At 36.6% G+C, this 23,761-nt stretch overlaps 1 protein-coding gene across 1 annotated transcript; it reads left to right on the plus strand.

Annotated features, from left to right (window-relative positions):
• The first annotated feature begins 7,529 nt into the window (after positions 1-7,529).
• LOC127436253 (beta-1,4 N-acetylgalactosaminyltransferase 1-like) lies at positions 7,530-18,595 on the plus strand. Its single transcript, XM_051690293.1, has 12 exons — positions 7,530-7,558; positions 7,808-7,932; positions 8,770-8,829; positions 9,823-9,960; positions 10,099-10,205; positions 12,478-12,515; positions 12,926-13,106; positions 14,404-14,490; positions 14,632-14,813; positions 15,033-15,176; positions 15,266-15,491; positions 15,796-18,595. The coding sequence occupies exons 2-12, from the start codon at positions 7,814-7,816 to the stop codon at positions 15,975-15,977; spliced, it is 1,464 nt and encodes a 487-aa protein (XP_051546253.1). The 5' UTR covers positions 7,530-7,558; positions 7,808-7,813; the 3' UTR covers positions 15,978-18,595.
• Positions 18,596-23,761: the final 5,166 nt, after the last annotated feature.

The following is a 23,761-nucleotide window of genomic DNA, read 5'->3' on the forward strand; positions in this document are numbered from 1 at the left end:
ATAATTTCAGATCACATAAATAACTCACCATAAATAAACACTTATTGCCTAGTCCGTTTACTATAAGTGGACTTTTTTCATAAAGTCGCATATAAATACAGTCGTGGGTTGTCGTTTTATTGACTTGTTTCCAGTCGCATATTTTGGCTGTAATGTTTGTAGAGATGAAGGATGAGAAAACGCATCTAAATGCAAGCTTTAAAGTTGCTCTATGTAAGATTGACAACAAGCATTTGAAATGGGTACTGCAGTCCAAATTCAAAATATTGGAGAGTTGTCTGCCCCGTCCCAGTCTTTAAGCTCATGCGGGTTGCTAGAATGAGGACACGCAACAGGAACGAGCAAAACTGAAAATGTCTCCAATATTTATCATTGTTTTACTACGCCTCTGGTCATGGTAGTTTTTAGATGGATGGCGAGGCTTTTTATGTTGGATGGAATCTGTTATCTCTGATCAAGTTCATTTGCTGGCTTCCATGGCTGCAGCATACAGTGTTTTTTGCCTGCAAACTTGTTCAAATCTGGCGGCCCGGCGGTGTTGAAATACTATTGGTGAGTGGGCATGTCGAAATACTATTGGTGAGTGGGCAGTGGGCGGGATCACAGGCCAAAACATAAACAGAAATTCTGGAATGGAAACTTCTAAGTAGAATATACTGGCTGTAGCATTATTATCGGAGAAGCCAGTATTTCAACTTGGCTTGTTTCCTAATTCTCTAATGACATTATGGTCATTTTATGATTTAGTACAGTAATAATATTACATATAGCACCTTTTATTATAAATGAAAGAAACACATTGTAAACTGGAATACAACACAAACCACTACATCCAATAAGGACAAGAACCGACCAAGACAAGGAGAACATGAGGGCATTATATTCACTTTATTCAGCCCCACCCCATTTCAGACAAGAGAGTCAATCAAAATGGATTACGCGTGGGAGCATTTTTCACCTAGAGTTGATGTTGAGAGTCTACACCACTCTTCTACTACATAAAAATGCTAGTGAGGTGTTTTGCTGTCACTGTAAATGTTCATTATTCAGAGTTTTTATTTAGTTCCTTTGTTAGAAGTGGCGATCCGGCACTGGAATGTTTTATTTTGAATGTTATAAGTGCTCGTTGTGGCTGTTATCAGTGACGTTGACTGTCCACACCACTTTTTAAAACAAAGTGTCTTCCTTGCGTACAGAGATACTGTATTTTTATTGACTTTGTGTGGTCTATACTTTTGTTTTATATTCTCCCCCTCTGCTTCCAGTTGTTATGACACCCCCTGAACAATTTAAAATACTCATAATAACTTTTGGCAACTCTATAACCTGTAAAACACCATAGATATCTATATAGCAACCACTAGACCAAAATATCAAAGACAATATTTTCAAGATGGCTGCGGTCTAGTTTCTCTGGCGCATAAAACGAGACACACCAGGGAGCAATCAAGGGGAACATAGAGAACAGAGACAGGACAAGAACCTAAAACATGTCTTTAAAATAAAAGTCCAACCAAGTGACCAATACTGGCCGCTAGGAGAAAGTACCCTACATTGGCTTGATAGTACAGAGTAGTATTGCCCTTCATAGACACAATAAAATACACTGCCTGGCCAAAACATAAATAAAAAATGATTGGATCATTCTTGCAGTGATTAATACGTTTCAGCTGGCAACAATTCTTTTAACCCTAACTGATGCAGTGTGTAGCTTCTCATTTCTTAAACAACCATGTCGGGAGACGTATCCCGTGATCGTGGAAAAGATGTTACTGTGTTTCAGGAGGGGCAAAATATTGGTCTGCATCAAGCAAAGAAAACAACTAAAGAGATTGCTGAAAATACTGGAATTGGGTTAAGAACTGTCCAAGGCATTATTAAAACCTGGAAGGATAGTAGTGAACCATCAGCTTCATGGAAGAAATGTGATCGGGAAAAAAATCTTGAATGATCATGATCGGAGATCACTAAAACGCTTGAATGTCACATCATAAAAAAATCAACAGTAGAACTCACAGCTATGTTTAATAGTGAAAGTAAGAGCATTTCCACATGCACAATGCGACAAGAACTTACAGGATTGGGACTAAACAGCTGTGTGGCTACAAGAAAGCCACTTGTTAGTGAGACTAATCGGAAAAAAAAAACTTCACTTTACTAGAGAGCATAAAGATTGGACTGTGGAGCAATGGAAAAAGGTCATTGGGATGTTATGTCTGATAACATGCAACTTTGGTTCCGGTTTGTGGTGTTGCTGGACGGACAGATTTTGAGTGTGCACCAGCTGTTTAAGAGATGCAAGTTGTATGTTGAATAAAGACAGCTGAAAAGGTACTGAAGCTCTCTTTCGTGATGTTTAAAACATAACAGTCATGTGGTCTGATGAGTCCAGATTTACCCTATCCCAAAGCGATGGGTGCGTCAGGGTAAGAAGGGAAGTTCATGAAGCGATGCACTTGTCATGCATAGTGCCCACTGTACAAGCCTCTGGAGATAGTGTTATGATTTGGGGTTGCTTCAATTGGTCAGGTCTAGGCTCTGCAATGTTATGCAGTAATAAAATAAAGTCAGCTGACTACCTGAATGTACTGAATGACCAGGTGTGGTGAGCAGGGCGTGGCTAAGTGGCGTCTAGGTAGAGTGAGGCCGGGGAGATGACTGGTGAACGAGTTCCACCTGTGCACCACACCGGTCTCATGTTCCAGTGAGGAGCGGCGGGAGTTTTTAAGGAGAGGAGACGCACGGAGCTGTGTTTGTGTCGATATTATTTGTACTGCTGAAAAGCAATATGTGTAGTTAGTGTACTGAAAAGCGCGATTATGTTTGTATGTGTTGGTCTCTGTTGGTTACACTGAAAAGTGTAATCATTAAAAGAACTTATAAAAGATTTTACGGAGTGGTTCGACTCTCCCATTATCAATACAAGAGCTCAGCCAAAAATGAATGCAACTCTAGACAGAAATAAATGTTGTGACGTTGCATAAGGTTGTCGAAACAATGCCACGACGAATGTGTGCTGTAATCAAAGCTAAACAAAATTTTAGAGTACGTAACTTATTTTTTGGCCAGGCAGTTTACGACCGACCACTAATAACAGCTGTCAAATATTCCCATCTACTGCTCGTGGCACACACTACGTAACATCATTATTCATCACGGTGATTTGTTTCTCCTTTGTCCCATGTTTCTGCCTTTCCCAGTCCCTCCCATTAATGTGTGTGCGTGTGTGTACATGTTTATACTACATTGTGGGGACCAAATTTCCCCACAAGGATAGTAAATCCTGAGATCACCTACCTTGTGGGGCCCAGCCAGCGGTCCCCAGGAGGGAAATGGCTTAGTAAACATAAAATTCGGGGATCTCTTGATACCAAGCCAAGGTCAGGTAGACCAAGAAAGATTCCAGCCACAACTGCCAGAAGAATTGTTCGGGATACAAAGAAAAACCCACAGGTAACCTCAGGAGAAATACAGGCTGCTCTGGAGAAAGATGGTGTGGTTGTTTCAAGGAGCACAAGGAGACCTTGGCTTGGTATCAAGAGATCCCCAAATTTTCCACTTCTTAATAAGTGATTGAACAGTACTGACTGGCATTTTCAAGGCTTTGGATATCTTTTTATATCCTTTTCCATCTTTATAAAGTTCCATTACCTTGTTACGCAGGTCTTTTGACAGTTCTTTTCTGCTCCCCATGGCTCAGTATCTAGCCTGCTCAGTGCATCCACGTGAGAGCTAACAAACTCATTGACTATTTATACACAGACACTAATTGCAATTTAAAAAGCCACAGGTGTGGGAAATTAACCTTTAATTGCCTTTTAAACCTGTGTGTGTGTCACCTTGTGTGGCTGTAACAAGGCCAAACATTCAAGGGTATGTAAACTTTTGATCAGGGCCATTTGGGTGATTTCTGTTACCATTATGATTTAAAAAGTAGCCAAACAACTATGTGATAATAAATGGCTTCATATGATCTCTATCCTTAAATAAAACACTTTTTTTTTTTTTTTTTTTTTTTTTGCATGTTCAGTCATATTTTCAAATTCATTGCCAAAATTTCACAATTTCTGCCAGGGTTTGCAAACTTTTGAGCACAACTGTATATTTAACCACTGGAGTCATATGGATTACTTTTATGCTGCCTTTATGTGCTTTTTGGACCTTCAAAGTTCTCGTCACCATTAACTTGCATTGAAAGGACCAACAGAGCTGACATATTCTTCTAAAAATCTTCACTTGTGTTCCACAGAAGAAAGAAAGTCATACACATCTGGGATGGCATGAGGGTGAGTAAATGATGAGAGAATTTTCATTTTTTGGGTCAACTATTCCTTTAAAACTGTGGACAAATGCACATTTTGATAATGTGAAAAGCATATGCAAGACAGTCTGTCTGAATGTCTATTTAGCTAGCTGTCTGGCTGTATGTCTGTATAACCATCAAGCTTAAAATTTTAAAACTAGTTTGACCTTTCAGACAAGCCATTATCAAGCCAACATCAAATTTTGACTTGACAGACTTTACCCATCAAGTTTTACGTGTAGAGAAATAATTTTACAATAATGAAATAAACAGATTCAAACAGTTTTGACACATTTTACAACTCATCATCACGTCAGTCTATTTAATCACACATGCTCATTTTGTCCTCTGCATCTTATGTTTGTGGTCATTTGACTTTATTTATGCATTTGTGAGAATCTTTTATCCATAGAATTTCATGCATGAGAATTAAACCCATGCTCTTGGCATTGCACAGTTGAGGCACAAGTATAGGCTGATGCTGATTATTAAATTAGGAATATTTCAATTTCAGTGTGACTAGTTTATTTTTAAATTTGACAGCCTACTTTGTCGTTCTTAAACTAGTAAAATAAACAAAAAAAATCACGCTTTTGTTACTTTTTCAGTTGCAATTTATCACATGATCTAAGAATAATTTTAAGTGTACCCAAGACACCCATATTAGCCTCAGATGTTGTCAAGTCTCAGAAATGACTCTTAGAAAAGTCAAGTAACCTAATTCTTCAATATTAAACGCTTTTTTGTTTTTGTTTTTGTTTTTAAATGTAAGGAATAGTTCACCCAAAAATGAAACATCTCTCATAATTTACTCACCCTCATGCCATCCCAGATGTGTACGACTTTGTCTTCTGCAGAACACAAAGATTTTTAGAAGAATATCTCAGCTCTGTATGTCCATACAATGCAAGTCAATAGTGACCAGAACTTTGAAGTTCCAAAAAGCACATAAAGACTCCAGTGGTTAAATCCATATTTTCAGAAGCAAAATGATAGGTGTAGATGAGAAACAGATCAATACTTAAGACCTTTTTTTACTACAAACCTCCACTTTCACATTTTTCTTTTGTTTTTGCCGATTCACATTAGTCATGTATATCGCCACCTACTGGGTAGGGAGGAGAATGTACTGTGCATTCAAGAAGTATTCAGACCCCCTTCACATTTTATGTTGCAGTCTTATGCTTAAATGCTTTAAACTATTAAACTAGAATACTTGTCAATTTGATATTTCAGTTTTTCCTTTTTAATACAGTTGCAAAGTTATCAAACAATCTGGGTTTTGCGTTGTCATTATGGGGTATGGAGTGTAGATTTATGTGAACTTTTTTTTTTTTTTTTTTTTTTTTAAAGCATTTTAGCATAAGGCTGCAACATAACAAAATGTGAAAAATGAATGGGTCCAAGTACTTTCTGAATGCACTACATAGAAAAAAAGGATTAAATATTGATCTTTTCTCACCCACACCTAACATATCGCTTCTGAAGATAGGGATTAAATCACTGGATACATATGGATTACGTTTATGTGGCCTTTGAGTTTTTTTTAGAGCTTCAAAGTTTGTCACCATTGACTTGCATTGTGAGGACCGACAAAGCTGAAATTCTACTAAAATGTTTGTGCTCTGCGGAAGAAAGTCATACACCTAGGATGGCATGAGGGCGAGTAAACGAGAGAATTTTCATTTTTGGATGAACTATCCCTTTAAAACAGAAAATGAGGTTAGTCATCATGTAGGTGATATGTTGCCATTTCAGTCTTTGTTTACCTTTTGGGTTAATTTAATGCTATGCAAAATCTATGAGGTGAGTGCATGAAGAAAGTCCCACTATACACTGCGTGCACAATTATTAGGCAAATTGTATTCCTCATGATTAATTTGATTGTTTAAACAATGCTCTGTCAATCCAAAATGTAATTGAACCTCAAACCTGAATGTTTAACAAAGGAAAAAGTTAGTTTTGTCTTTCCCAGGGGAATATATATAGTGTGCACAATTATTAGGAAACCAAATTACAAGAAATTCTCCCAACTCAATTGTTTATTCTCAGTTTGGAAAGTGCAACAAATTAATACAAAATTACAATTAAATAGCATTTTTGGTCTTTTAAAAATATTCAGTGACCAATATAGCCACCCTTTTCAATAACTGCTATGAGCCTTCCATCCATGGGGTCTGTCAGTTTTTTTTTTTTTTTTTTTAAATCAGTTCACAATCAACTTTTGCTGAAGCAGCAACCACAGCCTCTCAAATGTGGTTCAAAGAAGTGTACCGTCTTCCCTCACTGTAAATCTCCCCTTTGAGAAGAGCACACAAGTTCTCAATAGGATTCAAGTCATTTGGGCATCTTTGAGGCTCTTGCTGGCTAGCCAAGCAGTGGAGTACTTGGATGCATTTGATGGAGCACTGTCCTGCATAAAGATCATAGCCTTCTTGAATGCTGAGGACTTCTTCCTGTTCCACTGCTTGAAGAAAAGTACTTTCCAGAAACTGGCAGCAGGTTTGCAAGTTGAGTTTCAGACCATCTTCAACTTGAAAAGGTCCAAATACCCCATCCTTAATGATAGCAGCCCATACCAGTACCCCTCCTCCACCTTGCTGGCACCTGACTCAAAGTGATGCCCTGTGTCCATTAGTGATCCAGCCACGAGCCCCATCCATCTGGTCCATCAAGAGTCACTCAGTTCATCCGTCCATAAAACCTTTGAAAAATCTATCTTCAGGTATTTCTTTGCCCAATCTTGAGTGGTGGTCGTGTTTCAGCCTTCTTGACCTTGACGATGTTTGAGCACTTGGCACCTTGTACTTCTGGACACTCCAGGTAGGTTGCAGTTCTGGAATATGGTAACACTGGAGGATAAGGGGTTCCTGGTAGCTTCACATTTAATTTTTCAAGTCTTTTGCAGTTAATTTGCTCCTTTTCTTCTCCATGCGTTTTTGCGCCCCAGTTGACTATTCACAACAAAACGTTTGACTGTCCGGTAGTCACGCGTCAAAAGTTTAGCTATGTATGCACACCTTGATATAAGGTGTTAGTCACTTTCGCCACACCCTCCCTCATTACACAAATACATATCACCTGATATTGATTGAATCAAATAAGCATTCAAGTTTATATGGTTTGGAGTTGGAAAATGTGCACGGAAATATTGATAAGATCAGAATACTCACTTGCCTAATTATTGGGCATGCGGTGTATAGTCTTTGCCACACCCGCACAGGAGCTCCACATTCACCTGCTGCTCTTCATCGGGTAACATTTAAACTCCTTTTCACAATCTTTAAGTAAAATATGCATTTATTCTGGTTTCTATGGGCGTTACATTCTCTGTGGATTTTTAAATATTTGATGGATAAATTCAGGAAATTCCGTCATTTGATTGACGTGATATGATGCTTCAGAATTCTATGTAATGTGTAGATCTAAATATAGTATAACATGTATGTATTTTTCAATCAGTCGCGTAGTTATTGATCAAACCCGTTTTATTTACCCACACAGATCATCATGAATCGATCTCACCGAATTACATTCATTGTTATTCTTATAATCGTTCCGGTCTTCCTGCTCGCGTTATTTTATATTGACGGTGATTTTTGGAATAAAACTTCAACGCAGATATGGAGGTATGTATCAGTATATTTGATTAGTGTCTACATTCAGCATACATTCTAGAAACACTTCTCCATTTTTATTTAAGACAGCACATTTCAATGTGGAATTCATAACTGCTGGAGAAATTGTCTTTTAAATTTGCATATGAACCTTACAAAAGCCATATTACGAATAAAATATCATAATAATAGACGGTCTACTGTGTTGGACGAAGGGCTTTTTGAGCCATCTTATTTGACTGTAATTTGGTTAACCCTAACCTACAAACAACAGGCCTACAATCCATGTGTCCTATTGTTACTTATGGAAATAATTGCGATTCATTATTTAATAGTACATTTTGCTCATGCACCCTAAATATTAATGTATTCATATTGAACTTGGAATCACATACTAATTTCCTTTTTAGACTTTTAGACAAGAATAATATTGTTAATATTCAAAATGCAACTTAAAATATTTCTGTTTATGGTCCACTTTATTCTTAGTCCACTCTCCATTCATACAGTTGCTGTTGTGTTTATTATTATTATTATTATTTAATAGTAATTTAATTTAAGGCTGTTTTATTAAACCCACTAGTCTTTATTTCACATGAAGACGTTTGAGTTGTGTATTTAACAATGCTTTTTAAGTTTATGTATATTCTTCATCCCGTCTCCTTCATCTTCTGTGTCATTGTAAAATCAACTTTTTATGACAACGGCCAAAAATATTTTGTGTGAGTGATTGGAATTTTAGGAGCAAAATGATCGTTGTTACCTCAATAGAATAGATATCAAATAATCGCAATAGGCCTAATTTATAGTTACATTTGTTTGTTTTTTATTTTTCATTTCTCATTCAAGCTTTTCAAGGATCTCAAGCTGCAAAACTCACGCGCAGGTCCAAGATTTCCCCAAACCAAAGTAAGTGAATCTGTTTCACAGAGAGAATTGAAGACAGACATGTATGTCAATAGTTAATCTGCAGATGTCTTGGAGATGTTTATGATTTAAAATGTTTGTAAATGTGATCTTTAAGATGTTTAGCAGATTGTGATGCTTTCCAGATGAAAAGATATAAAACAGATATTTTGGAAATGTCTCGGTGTGCTATCTGAAATTATTCTGTGATCTATATCTGTTTATGCAGAGTGATCTCACAGTGAAATAGGAAACTGTAGGTTGACCTTTCTTTAACTAAAAGCAGTCAGTGGCTAAAGCGGGAAGTGTTGTTGGGCATATAGGCATGTGTGAGCTCAGTTTTCCCAATAGGTATAGCTGCAGTCCAGAGACCTCCAAATGGGGGTGGGATCTCCAAAAGAGGGCGGAGTTTCTACAGAAGGGGCGTGTGTACTCCTAGTGGGTTGTGGCAACTCCAAAAGGGGGCATCACTTCCACTCACAGTTAAGGTTAGGGAAAGGGTTAGGTAAGGGGCTCCCTATATCTTTAAATCCAGTTTGGAGCTCCCTCCACTTTTTGGAGCACTGCCTGCAGCTATACCCTTCTCAAGTTTCTGGGTGAAATGCCCAGAGAGGGGCGCCAAAAGTGAGTTGTGATGCGAGTTTTCAGCTGTACAGGCTGTACCATCAGTAGAATAAAAATTTAATGATAGAGGGGAAAATGCAACCTCTAAATCACACTTATCACCAATTTATGCTTGCACAATTACTTCCTGGTTTCAACGCGGGATCTGAACCCAGGTCTCCCACACTGCTGACGCAACGTGCTTCCAGTTGCGCCCCAGGTGAAGGTAAACATGCTAGAGCCAGTGCAAACATCTCTGATAGGAGACTGTGCTTGTCAGCGAGTTGGCATGATGTGGCTGATCATAGGGTACTGGAACTGTCGGAAACAACGTGCCGTCTTCCTGTGTGATCGTGTTGGTTTATCAGACATTGTCATTTCTTATTGCCTTAGTATAGGGCCATTTCTGAATGGCAATCCCCCCTCCTGTACCTGCCAAAATGCTCCGCCTGCAAACCAGTTTGTGTCAAAAGATGAACTTGAAGACCTCCAGAAACGCAGAGCAGAGGAGTACAGACAACACCAGATCAGGTACTTTAGGATTCACTGTTATCTTATGAACTAATCTAATCAATCTACATTGTAACACCTTTGAACACCACACTTTTGATTGCACAGAGGCTAAATCAACCATTTCATACAAATTTTGTCCTCGTTTGTCTCTCCCAGGATGGGGAAACAGAATGACGTTCTTCTTCTGGCCCCTGCCAACACTCCACTCCAGTATCCAATTAAAGGATTCAGAGTTACTCCCATGAAGAAAACACTAATTCCTGGTAAGTTTCTGATCTGAGATTTCCACAGAAGCATATCTCTCCAAGGAACACTGAGACAAATAAAATACATTTGCTGCAGATTCTATGTAAGGGCGTTTTCACATTAGAGCTTTTGGATGTGAAAGTCGATACAGTTTGCAATTGGTTTGAAAACTATCTCGCATAATTCATGGATGCAAACCACTATACAGTAGATAATATAGATTATTTGCATCTTTTCATGCTTCCAGTCACATAATGCATTTCTCATTAATGCTTGTCTCCAAATAAATTTCCTCACATTCTTCGCATCTCTTGCAATGCATCAGATTTTTCTCTTTCAAAGTCATCTGCTGGCGAAGCAACAGTTTGATTAAAATATTGCTGACCAAGTAGGGTAAGGTAGAATTTAAGGTAACTGTATTGCCCCCTTGAGTACTGAGGTTTGCTACGGCCACAGTAACGCAAGAACACACATTATTTATGATGTTAAACCAGATCACACGTTGGCAATTCATTGGCTAAGCGCTCACATCTGCGAATGTGTACTTGCGTAAAGTACTGCTTTGTGCACAGTCAACGGCAGGCGCGTGCGATTGTCCACATGTTTAGAAAAACTAGGCTGCACTTGGACAGTCCTTGCATTTTGTGCTGATTATGAAATTTGCATAATTTGTACTCCTTTCTTTTAATTAAATATTACCTTATCGTTTACAAATACACTAACACTTTTTTTTTTTTCCTTTTGTACTAAGTGTTATTTCCTAATTGCTTATGCCTCAAAAGTATAGAAAATGGCTATTATTCCCCACAAACTTTGCTTTTGTGACCAGGACAGTGATATTTTGAAATTTACCCATTTCCAATGAGAAAATGGGCGAATTTGTCTTTTTGTTCACAAAGTCAGAAAAAAACAACGTTCTGCTATCAAAGCAACTGCAATTTTTTATTTTTATTTTTATTTTATTTTTTTTTATTTATTTTTTTCGCTCTTCCAAATACATGTTTTCAATGTTTGTGCACACCTCCCACTTTTTTACGTGGCAAACTCGTAAATTTGCCCCTCTGGGACGCTTTCTGCAACACTTGTCATGTGGAGGGCAATGCGGCGCTTGACGCTGGCGTTAAACGGAGCGTTGACGCCTCGTCTCAACTCATGTGAAATGCGCTTTACAATGACGAAAGAACATTATTGAAACTCAAAATTATTATTATTATTATTATTATTATTATTTGTCTTATTGTGGAATTTTCTGATAAAAGCCATGCTCAGCAGTTTAAATAGGCTACTGTAGGAAAATGATACTGTAGATTTGCTTTGTTTATAATTCTTATACTGAAGTCAGATTTGTAGCCATGCAAGTTTTAATAAAGGAGAAGGTAAGGACATTATTGAAACTCACTATTATTGTTGTTTTTGGATGAAAAATACTGCTCAGACTGGAGGAAGACTATAGATCTGCTTTGATCTTTTAATGCTTAAACACTATAAAGTCTCTTGGTATATTTCGGTCATGAACGACTCAAAATGATTCACTGACTCACTCATAGCACATAAGATGCTCATTTGTTGCCACCTAGTAACATTTTCAGAAGGGGGTCACTGAACTAATCAGTTAATTAAATTGAACAAATTTGTGAAACGGAAGCAAGCCACACCAAATTACTCTATTTGTATTTTTTGCAGCTAATTCTGCACAATTGTAAACTTGAAATAGCTGGAATTTATGCTTTTAGCTTATTCTTTTAAAAAAAAAAGAATAAATCCCCAGAAACGTTTTCGTGGACCAGTTATTTATCTTTTTCACCCCTCATGAGTTTGCATCCTTGTAATTTGCTGTGGCATTGCAAGAACAAATCTACAAATTAGAAAAGAAGCAAATTTGTTGTTTTTCATTACCCATTTAGCACTCTTGCCACCTGTGACCTCACACAGGTCACTATGTGACTTGTTTTTTGCATAGCCAAATTTCAAACATTACAAGTAAACGCACTACTAAGACGGACAGAAAACATGGACAAGTTCTTGAAAAGGAAAAATATTGACAATGGTTAGCCTATGTGGGATACCCATAGAATTTTTTTTTTTTTTTTTTTTTTTTTTTGTCGTAAAAAGTGTGCCTTGGCAGAAAAAAATGTTGGGAAACACTGCTCTAGACATAACGACACATGAAAAATCAAAGTTTACTTTGGCCATAGGTGTAAAAACAGCCCTGAATGCAATTCTGTGCTAACAATGTGTACATAATGTATTTTAATCTGTATTAATGAAAGGAATTTATCATTGTTAAAGGTCTAGTTCTGCAAACTCGTATGAGAACACTTTACAAGGTTTGTTTAGCTTAATACGTTTTTCTTACTAAAGGTGGAGGGTGGGTTTATTTAACTCTGCAAACAAAACTTATGGTTTACTTTTTCTAATATTGGTTTTCTTGGTAAAGGTGGAGGGTTTTTTTAATTTTTCTTACTAATTTCTATCTCAATCATTTGTTTGCTTGAAGCTGTCTCTGTATTGGGGTCTACTTTTCCCCACTCTTTTGTTGAATGCAAAACTCCTTTAAAACTCGAAAACAGAGCTGCTATTCGCTTCTTAATCACTTGATTAAAAGTTTTGCCTTTAATGTAGGTGTCACACAAGTGTCTCTAGGTGCAAATGTGTTTCAAAGGCAGTGGGTCATGAAGGTATAGAAAGTTTATATGAAGTTTCTAATATGAGCTCATGGGATATGTATCTTCTTCAGGTGTCACTTAGTGTTCAGAAAGGGGTGCTCTCAGTGATGGACGTTCAGGAGGGAGAACATGTGGATGGCCAGAATGCGATAAATCTGACCATCTCATCCAGCAGTCTCCATCAACTCAATGACCTTCTGAACAGAGTAACCTACACCAGCACCGTCTACCACATCAAGACAGAAGACCTCGGTAAGTAACCTGTGATTCAGTCCTTCTAGGGATGGGAATCATAGGGAATTTAACCACCCCAGTTCCTTAATTCTGTTATTGATTATTTCAGTACTTTAGAGGAAGCAACAGGCCAACGCAACAACTACATTATACTCGAGCACCGACTGGTAACCTTAAAGATTTAATTTAAGAAAATACTAATTTACCCGTTAATGACTGTGGCCAGGCCGTGATGGTGCACGCCCAGCGCCGAATCGGCTGATCAGCGGGAGAGCGAGATAAAGGGGAGCCAGGGGTGCCAGTTTGAGAGAGAGAGAGACGCACGTGGCCGCGGTGTGTGTCTGTATTCATGTTTTTGTTTAGTTTTGCCATAAAATTTTGTTCAGCTGGTTCCTGCCTCCTCCTTGCCCATCTTTTAACTGTTAAAATGACTTTTAAAGCAGCATTGAAATTGGTCACCAAATGTTCAGTTGAAAGATTACTTGGAATTTACTGACTTGTTTCTTTCTCAGCCTGATCTCATGAAATTTACTTGACGGTGGCAACATTTTTGCAAACCAAAATTACATGCTTCATTACACATTTGGCTGCAGATTCCAAGTGAAATGTCCTGCGGGGGGCGCCAAAAGCAAGTGAAATGGTGTTGTAATCACACAAGGTTTTAAGGTGAATATTAGTAAAATGTACCCCCCCCAACCAAAAACTTTAGATAAATGATAGGTGAACAAATCAGACATCCTTACTCTTAACCAATGCCTAAACCCAACCGACAGTGTTTTAAAACCAAATTCGACATGAAAAGCACATTTAATGAGGCAGCCACGTCATTTCATGTCACTTCTATGGCACTTTCGCATCACTTTCAATCCAAGTGTCCTTGGCTGGGCTTAAGGCTTGGTGTCCAAAGACCAACACTCTATCTGATGAGCTAGAGCAGAAGTACAGTCACATTAGAATACATATGTAAATGTAGGAGAGTCTGTAATACAAGCATTAAAATGTATCTCTTTTGAAATGATGTGTTAGAGTAAGTGGTGTGAGTGAGCAGGGTGTGAGTAATAGAGTGAAAAATATATTTATAAAGTCATAAAACGCCATAGTACCCGTGATTTGTGTGAAAGTGAATAAAAGGCACAGTTATTGTAGTGCCTGTAGTGTTCATTTCATAAACTGCATCAAAATGTAGAAAGTGCCAGGTAAAAGTCGGTTTGCAAAAATGTAGTTATAGTAACATTCATTCTATGAGACTAGGTTGTTCTTTCTTGGCATAGTTAAAACAAGACATTTTAATTTACAAATGTTGTCTTGTCCCTAGCTTACTTTTCTTTTGAGAACCATGAGGTCATATTCCCAATTGTTATCAGACGACCATCAGTTCCTGTTCTGTTTGACTCAGGGAAAGGTAAGCTCAAGACTTATTGCTTTATTTGATATACTTACGCATTTGAACAAACAGCACTTGCAATTACTATATATGTACCTTGTGCATACAGTCAGTAAAAGAGCCACACAAACCTGTAATTCTCTTTCTTTCTTTGTATAGATATAAACTCACAGGTGACCATATTAGTAAAGGCATTTTTGAGATATAAAGAACTACATGTACTCATCAAGAGCATCCGTCAGTTCTACCCAAACATAAAGATCATTATTGCCGATGACAGTCATAACCCAGAGAAGGTTGTTGGAGATAATATAGAACACTACATCATGCCCCCTGCACAGGTAAAATCATCTTGAAACACCTTAAATTAACTCTTATAACCTCTGTGCACCATCTCTGCTTTGTTGGTGTTGTATAAAGTTCCAGTGTGTATGTAATTTCTTTGACACTACTGGCACCAATTGGAATTGCAATTTGTTTGAATAGCCAGAGTTATTTTGAGTTGCGTTTGATGCAGGAATGACACTTTTTACCTTCAGCTAAGTTGTTTGGCATTTTAGGGCTGGTTTGCCGGCAGAAATCTGGCAGTGTCACAGGTCACCACTAAGTACTTCCTGTGGGTAGATGATGATTTTGTATTCCTGAATGAGACTCGTATCGAGAGCTTTGTGAAGATTTTGGAAGCTGTTCCTGATCTAGATGTGGTGAACAAGTCTTCATTTACATAAAAAAATATATCTTATTCCAAAAATCGTAGACCTTCGCTAAGTTTTACTGAATTTGACTACTTCAGGTTGGTGGTGAGGTGCAAGGAAATCGTTTCTTCTTCAGACTACAATATGAAGAAGGAAGCAGCGAGGAAGGCGGTTGTATCAAACGTGTGAGAGGTACGCATACACCCCTGCCAGGCTTTAATGGGTGCTTCTATGCAGATGGAGTCGTTAATTACTTCATGGCTCGGACTGATGCAGTGCGGAGGGTCGGTTTTGACCCATTCCTGAAAAGAGTGGCTCATACTGGTAGGTGGACTGCAAAGTGTTTATTGAAACTTTATTGAAATCCAAATCAGATGGAGTCAGTATAGTCACCAGTCTTTTCACTAACAAGTTTGGTCCACATTGAAGTTACCTAGTTGCACCACCCTTGGAGGGGGTCGTCTGATTGACATGTAAAGTAACCAACCACAGTTCATTTTTTGCAGGACGTTTAGGGGTGGATCAATCTGAAACGGGACATGTGATTAGCAAGAGTAAATAATAACATCATTCCCTTTTTTATTGTGTCTTTTCTGTTTTTACCTCTTTCCTTCCACACTACCTACAGAATTCTTCCTCGATGGACTTGGAGATTTGTTAGTTGTCACCTGCAAAGGTCTCAGGATTGGTCACCAGAAAAAAAGTTCCACTGGCAAATATGGTTCCTACAGGCATCCTCCGAAAAGCGATTCTCGGAACAAAATTAGCCACCATTATTTCAAGAATCATCTAAAATGCATCAGGTACTAAGGGAAAATGTAGATGTCATGTCCTCCAGGTGAAAACCTTTTCTCTCATAAAATGAATTTGACTGTATAATATAATTCTATATTTTATGTATATCTAAATTCTGTGGTGCAATTATTTGTAGAATACCCATGAACTGATATGAGTCAAATCTGGTTACAGGTGTTTTGAAGTTGGGTACATACAGTACAATTTGGTATATATTTTTTTAAATCAGTGGTTCTTAACTGGTGGGAAAATCTGCTATGATCATGGACAGCTGGGAAAAACAGTGCTAAATGCAAATAATACAACTGAATTGTATACAAAATAATCATAATCGTGCATAGTGTTAATCTCGTCAATGAAATTGCTAACAAAAATGTTCATTGACGAAAGTTATTTCGGCAACGATAACTAATTTTTTCAAACCATTTTAATGAAAACATACTGTTCAAATGTTGAAACATTGCTGCAATTTTATGCAGCAATAAAATGAATTCAGCTGACTACCTGAATGTACTGAATGACCAGGTTATCCCATCAATGGATTTTTTTTCTTCCCTGACGGTACGGGCATATTCCAGGATGACAATGCCAAAATTCATCATGCTCAAATTGTGAGAGTGGTTCAGGGAGCATGAGGAATCATTTTCACACATGAATTGACCACCACACAGTCCTGACCTTAACACCATTAAAGGTCTTTGGAATGTGCTGGAGAAGACTTTACGGAGTGGTTCGACTCTCCTGTCATCAATACAAGATCTTGGTCAAAAAGTAATGCAACTCTGGATGGAAATAAATGTTGTGACATTGCATAAGGTTGTTGAAAAAAATGCCACGACGAATGTGCGCCATAATCAAATCTACAGGCGGTATTGATGATGGGAGAGTCGAACCACTCCATAAAGTGAAAAACGCACAGTTTTTGTAGCGCCTCTGGTGTTATTTCACCAGGAAACTGCAGTGAAATGTATAACGCGGCATGTAAAAGCAGTTTGCAAAAATTTATTTATAGTAACGTTTATTCTGTGAGACTAGGTTGCAAAGGGTTAATTACCTCACTCAAAGGGATGCTATTTATACACAAGATTAAGCACTATATCCCAACATGTATGTAATATTACAATTTACATCTACACCGACAATGAAGCCAGTGATGCGGTGAACTTGAACTAAGTTATGCGCTAATCAGAATGCATAACTTGCGTTATGAATATGCCATTTCTGTAAAAACACGCTACATGCATTGCAGTATCCTAAACTGGCTAAAACATGAAAAATTAACAACAGCCTCTAAAGCATGAAGAATTCAGATAATAATAACTTTTACATAGTTTTCTAAATGTTTGAATATTTTATTAAAGTTTAGCCTGATACAGTTTGGCACACATTTTGCAAATCACCATTTACTAATGTTATTTTCATTGACAAATTATACCATTTAATAAATATGGCATGACAAAATATTGACTTAAAGGACATTTTCATCAAAAGACTAAAACAAAAAAAGTGTATATAAAAATAACAATGCTCTTTTGATAACGTCAATAATTTTGCATATTTTTTTTGCCTATGCAGTTACAATTAATACATTTACATTTTAAAGAATGTGTTGTAGAAATAATGTTGCTGAAACAATTTTGGTTCTTTGTCGGGTCTCCATTTGATGCACATTTTACAATAGACATCCTGAAGTAAAATCAGTTGAGAAACAGGTAAAAAAAAAAGAAATTTAAATTACAAATACATTATATCATATAAATATATTGTGGCAACAGTATGTGGCTTTTGGAGTGTGTTTGGTTGTGTCGTGTCTCACTTGTTTTCAGTGTCACTACAGTAGTCATAAGAGGTTTTGATGCAATGTGTCAAGTTAACCCAATGACTGTTTAGCCCCGAGATGGAGCACTTGTATTAAAAATTTAATGGGAGAAATCAGAAATTAGCATTTAGCAAAAAAAAAAAAAAAACATGATCTAAGCACAATTTATGATGCCATTGTCAGATTTAAATTCTGATTTGAAAAATGTTAATTGATTATCTTCAACCATTTTGGAGATTTTGGTCTTTCCCCATTTAAGTAGATAGGAGCTGTACTGCAGAGTGGAATGACTTGCATTGAAAGGGACTTCAGGGTTAAACGTAGTTTGAAACTTTGAAAAACACGTCTTGAGATGCATTCATTCTGTTGTGCTCGGCCCAGCTGTAACTGACTGTTAAAGCATGTCTGTCGAAGGATGTGCTGGCTGCTCGTTGGTTTGAAAAGGCGTGTTGCCTGTACAGCTGGAGCGCTGACTGCCCCCTACTGCAACAGATTTACTTTAACTTCAGGGTGGAACATCTAGACTGAACTGCTCCAATGGTGGGAACATTCCTTACTATGGAAGTTATGTATGGGTTAGGGGCATGATTAATTGCATAGATTTATTTAACATGTTATTTTTAATAAATTAATCTCACTTAATGTGTTAAATCAACAGCCCTAGTTTAGATGTTTCATGAAGGTAACGGGTAATAAAAAGGATCTCGGTGTTTCTTTCTGCATGTGGAGTGTGAATTTTTTTTTTTTTTTTTGTTTGTTTTGTCTTTAAAACCCTTACAAAATTTAAAATGTTAATCTCTACAGAGCTGGGCAGAAATGCAAAATGTATTAGAAATTCGACTAAATACTTCATTTAGCTTCACTAATTCTGCATTTTTGCCTTTTTCGTTCACTTTGTCCTTACATAAACAGGTATTTCTAAAACAGAAAAGGTATCATTTCATTTGCAGTGCTGTATTGCTTTGTGAGCTTGTGTAGTTAAATCAGTTAAACGTTTATTTTTGTGCTGCTTTCCCCTTATAAAGCGCAATTCTAAGGTGTTTTCACACTTGATTAGTTTAAGTTTTAAAAATACGTTTAGTGTACATTTTTACATACGATCAATCAAAAAAGTATCTGGAATTTCTATTACATCTGTGATATCCTCACTCCTTTAGAATGTCCTTTGTGTCCAATAAAATGTTTTTTGTGTGCCAATGAAGAAACTGAGTAATGCTGGAGTAAAAAATATTTTTTTCACTCGTTGAGGACCCAAAGTGTTTGTCCTTGTTGATCTTAGCTTAAGGTCAGGACTGACCTGAATGTTTTTGTTTTTCTTTAAACATGAAAACATGCCTTTGTGCATATGCTGATTATGCAAAAAAATAAAGAAAACATGTTTATACTGTATGTTTGCTTCAGTGTGGCATTTGTGCTTGCTAGTCATAGTAAAAGATGGTTTCAAGCTTACAAAATGTGTAATTTTTTTCCGTATTAATCAGTTTTTCTTGCAAATAGGCTTATAACATGTTGCAAAATTAGCAAAACAATATTTTATCATCTGTTGCCTAAATTCTTATTGTTATAGGCATATAGTGTAATTTTTATTAACCATGATTTGTTAAAGTAATTGGAGTTTTGCAAGTTCATTTCTGATATCTTCAATGTACATTCAGAATGACCCCTGCATTGATAACATTTAAATTATCCATTTGGCTGACATTTTTCAAAAGTGACTCGGCATGGGCTTCAAACCCATGACCTTTTGCCAGAACTATGCCAGCAATTGCTTTATAATAAGGAAATCTCTCAACCTTTATTTTCCTATTAATATTTGCATTCTTATGCAAACAAGTAAATGTACATTTTAGTTTCTTCAAGCTGGAAGATCCGGATTTCTTTGATTACCCATCTACATCTCCGTCTCTGACTGTTTGCATATCTACAAACCTATTACTTAGCCAAACTTAAGTGGACACTCTCTTCTAGTTAACAAGTTTGGCTATTTAAGCTGCATCGGCATGTGAAATCAAGCAGCCGCACAATTTCCTTTAGACAAATATTCCGTTTGAGGCCCATTTTGACAGCATGAGAGCAATTTGAGACTTACAAAATACACTACGAAAATATACAATTTGCTGAAATCGATGCTATCATGTGTTTTTTTTTTTTTTTTTTTTTTTTTCTTGTGTATTGCAAAGTACTAAAACTGGTTGCTTGATATAAATATTTTCATTAAAAGTACAGTCTATTTGACCACCTGTTTGTTTAGAAAAGTTTATTATTATTAATGGGATGACTATACCCTCTCACAACATAAGGTTTTGTTTGCAGACTACTGAGGTCAAAACAACCCAAATAACACCAATTCAGAAGACAATTAAGCTCAGATAAGCACAGTAAAACTTCCTGTAATATGATCTAAGGACAGACAAATTTTATCTTAGGTACATCGCAACGTCAACTCAATACATCAGACTATTATGGGAAAGAATAGATCATCTTGCATTTATCAATGGATAAATGTTGTACTTTGTCACTTTGCAAATGCTTTTTATCCAAAGCTATTATGTTTATAAAAGGATGTGTAAGATTTGTCCAAGAACTAACCATTAAGCTTATTGTTTGAATGTAAATTTAAGGTTCAGTGGAAACGGCTCTTAGATAATCAGGATTTCAATTGGGGCTGTGTTGACACAATCAAATATCGCGATACTTTGTTTCATGATATTGTATTGATACTTTAGATCCATGTATCAATATTTATATTAAACTATTTGTGTATTCATATAATGTAAACACAAAGTTGGCACATTGTTACTCCCAAATCAAATTAAAACGTGATGTTTCGAGCTACATGCTCTTCATCAGACATCAGTGTAAATAATTGAAATGTACCCAAATGAATTGGAATATAAATTGGAATTGATTCTTGATTGAATCAAATTATGATATTGTGATGTATAGCAAAATATCGAATCGTGACGTGTATTGCAATACCTATCCTATCATGAGATGCCACTCTACCTCACTTTGAAAAGTCTAATTTCATTCCAGTAGATGGCAGCAAGCACTAGAGAAAAAAAAAAACATTTTCTCAAAAATAATCCATCACAAGATCTGAAATTTAGGTGCCGCTCTAATGCATTTTTGCCCTCACAGATGTGCTTGTCCATAGATATTCAGTCTAATTTTCAGTTCAAGCACCACTTGTTGTTTCATTGAATATCTCGGTCTCTCAGTGGACTAGAACGTCAAATTAGGTGTCATATGAAATCTAAAATGTCTCCCCTTTGCGATCATGTATAACATTTTATCATCAATAGTCGAAAAAGTATTTTCTGATGACTCGTTTAGCATGCTTTTGTTGCTGGATGGCATAATTTGTTCTGGACATCTAATAAATAACGTTGGATTATTCTGCCAAGCAAGCTCACAGACAATTAAAAAAAAATGTCTCATTTTTTAGAGAACTGCCTAAGGTAAAAGCAGGAAAAAAAAAAATGGCTACTTGTGGCTTACAGCAGCAGTGATCGGCACATAAAACAGCCGTTTGTATATGATGACTTACAGAAACCATATTTCACTTTGTGATTCTTTTGAAAATCTTTCAAACTGTGTTATTAGGGCAACAAAATCAACTATACAGTCACATTCCTGAGAAAGACAGCTTTTATTTGATATATAATATATTGTCCATTTAGGTGCTATGTGAAGGAATCTTATGTTCATATAAATATTTCTACCTCATAACATCTTGGGGGCACTAATTTGCGATGCGAATGATTTGTGGCCTTATTTTGTTATTTTATGTAAAATAAATGCAGAAGTGATGGTTATCTCTGAAAAGTTCAAATTCTAAGCTTTCAAATGATGCTTCATATGCCTGACTAATGTATTCGGGGACTTTAAAATTTTGTAAGTCGCTTTGGATAAAAGTGTCTGCCAAATGAATAAATGTAAATGTAAACATAAACGTATTTTTTTTTTTTTTTTTTTTTTGCAATATAGTGCCCCCCTTTGGACCTGCTGTGGGTCCATAGAGTTTAAGGATACAGTGGGGTTCAAAGGTCTGAGACCACTAGTGAAAGTTTAATTTTTTTAATACAAAAATGTTTATTACAAATTATCAGCAAATCGATTTGTGTAAAGTTGGATTGTTTTTATTTTATTTATTTATTTTTTAATAATGTGAATTTCAGAATATCTTGGTATTTGGTATGTCCCCGTTTGCTTTAAAGAAATATTCTGGGTTCAGTACAAGTTAAGCTTAATAAAAAGCATTTTTGGCATTGTGTTGTTGGTTATCACAAAGAAATAATTTCGATTTGTTTTTACGTTTGTTTTAGGGTTTACGGCGTTACGTCGCCATGCCAAAAAATTCCTACAATTGGATACTAACCTTTTCTGTGGAAAGTTATAAGAGATTTTATCACACTAAAGTCATGTTAACACACACATTGTTTACATATTGTGGCTATACTTTTGAAACAGTATTTTAACGCTTGCAGGTTGGCCCCATTCACTTCCATTGTAAGTGCCTGACTGAAACCGCGATTTTTGCATTTTTCAAAGAAAAGGAGGGACAAGTTGAAATTCCCTCTTACTGGAAAAATAAAGAAAGCTTCTAAACGATTTGTGCAATGAAACACATGATTAGGTGGGTGTCCCAACTGATAGTTCATTGCAGGGCCTTGGCACTCTAGACAAATGAAAACAGCTTCAATATTTGCCTGCATCACACATTGCCAGTAGTGCCAGCCACTGCCATTTTAATATTCAGTCTGAAAGAGTATGAATATACTCCTACAAGATCACATGTATGAATATACTCCTACAAGATCACTTTAGGTTAATGCTCATTTTATTAATGTTGTAAACTTAAAGCAAACTGAAATAAAACTTGAACTCTCACATAAACATACTCAAATGTCAAATCTGTACAATAAGCACAAATATGTTGTCTTCTGTGGAACAAGGGTGTAGGAGCCATTGCATTGTTTTGAATATTGAAAATTTGCACATTGTATAGTCTAATATTTTCATTTAACTTGAAGCGATTTCCTTGTTGCACACTGGGTGGAGTTAGTTAATTAATTCCTTACATTTATATAGTGCTTTTCTAGGCAATCAAAGCACTTTACACAGTGAACAGGGGAATCTCCTCAACCACCACCAGTGTGCAGCATCCACCTGGATGATGCGACGGCAGCCATAGTGCGCCAGTACGCTCACCTATTGGTGGAGAGTAGAGTGATGTAGCCAGTTCAGTTAGAGTCACTTCAGTGGGCATCACAATGGCAAAACTGAGGCATAACACACACAGTATTGGCGATGATCATGATGAGGTGTATAATTTCTTGTCATCCATAATAATAATAATTTAAAAAAAGATTCTCGTAATAGCTGCTTGCAGGTTTTCCTGAATTTGAACAGCTTCTGCACGCTACAAAATAAAAATGTATCATGAGAACAAAGCTCAATATTTTATGCATTTTATGTTACAATAAAATATTATTGCAAATATTGAGTAGAACAATAACTACATATTTTGCACACAAGTGACCCACATGAAAAGCTATCTGGTTGTAAAACAGTGTAATTAAGTCAGATACTGCAGGAAAATATTTCAGCATCATTTTTAAGATACATTTACAAAGCAAATTTGCCATAAGACTAGGGTTTTGATTTTTTTATGTATAGCCTATTGAATGAGAGTATTTGGACTTTTGTGTGAAGCTTTTTTTTCTCTTGTTTTGAGCACCTTTACTTTGTAAGTAAGGCTTTACTTTGTACTTATTTTTTCCTCTAAAAAAATATGCATTGCACTTCAAACCTTTAATGTAAATAAAACAAAAAATGATTGTGGAAAAGTATTACACAAACTATAAAGTGTTGCAAAAAAATCTCCCATATAACAAAGGTCGTTACGGGATGCGGCAAGTGCAAGTGTTTAGTTCATTTTCGATGAGAGGCATGCAAAAAACGGCAAACTGCAGGC

Source organism: Myxocyprinus asiaticus, chromosome 46 (assembly GCF_019703515.2).
Source record: "Myxocyprinus asiaticus isolate MX2 ecotype Aquarium Trade chromosome 46, UBuf_Myxa_2, whole genome shotgun sequence".
Lineage (NCBI taxonomy): Eukaryota > Metazoa > Chordata > Actinopteri > Cypriniformes > Catostomidae > Myxocyprinus > Myxocyprinus asiaticus.

Bases quoted from the DNA above. Each gene is read 5' to 3' on its own strand.
- LOC127436253 (XM_051690293.1), top strand. From the start codon at position 7,814: ATGAATCGATCTCACCGAATTACATTCATTGTTATTCTTATAATCGTT. The intron at 7,933-8,769 runs GTATGTATCAGT...TTCTCATTCAAG, and splicing joins ACTTCAACGCAGATATGGAG to CTTTTCAAGGATCTCAAGCT. The intron at 12,516-12,925 runs GTTTGTTTAGCT...TATCTTCTTCAG, and splicing joins GTATGAGAACACTTTACAAG to GTGTCACTTAGTGTTCAGAA.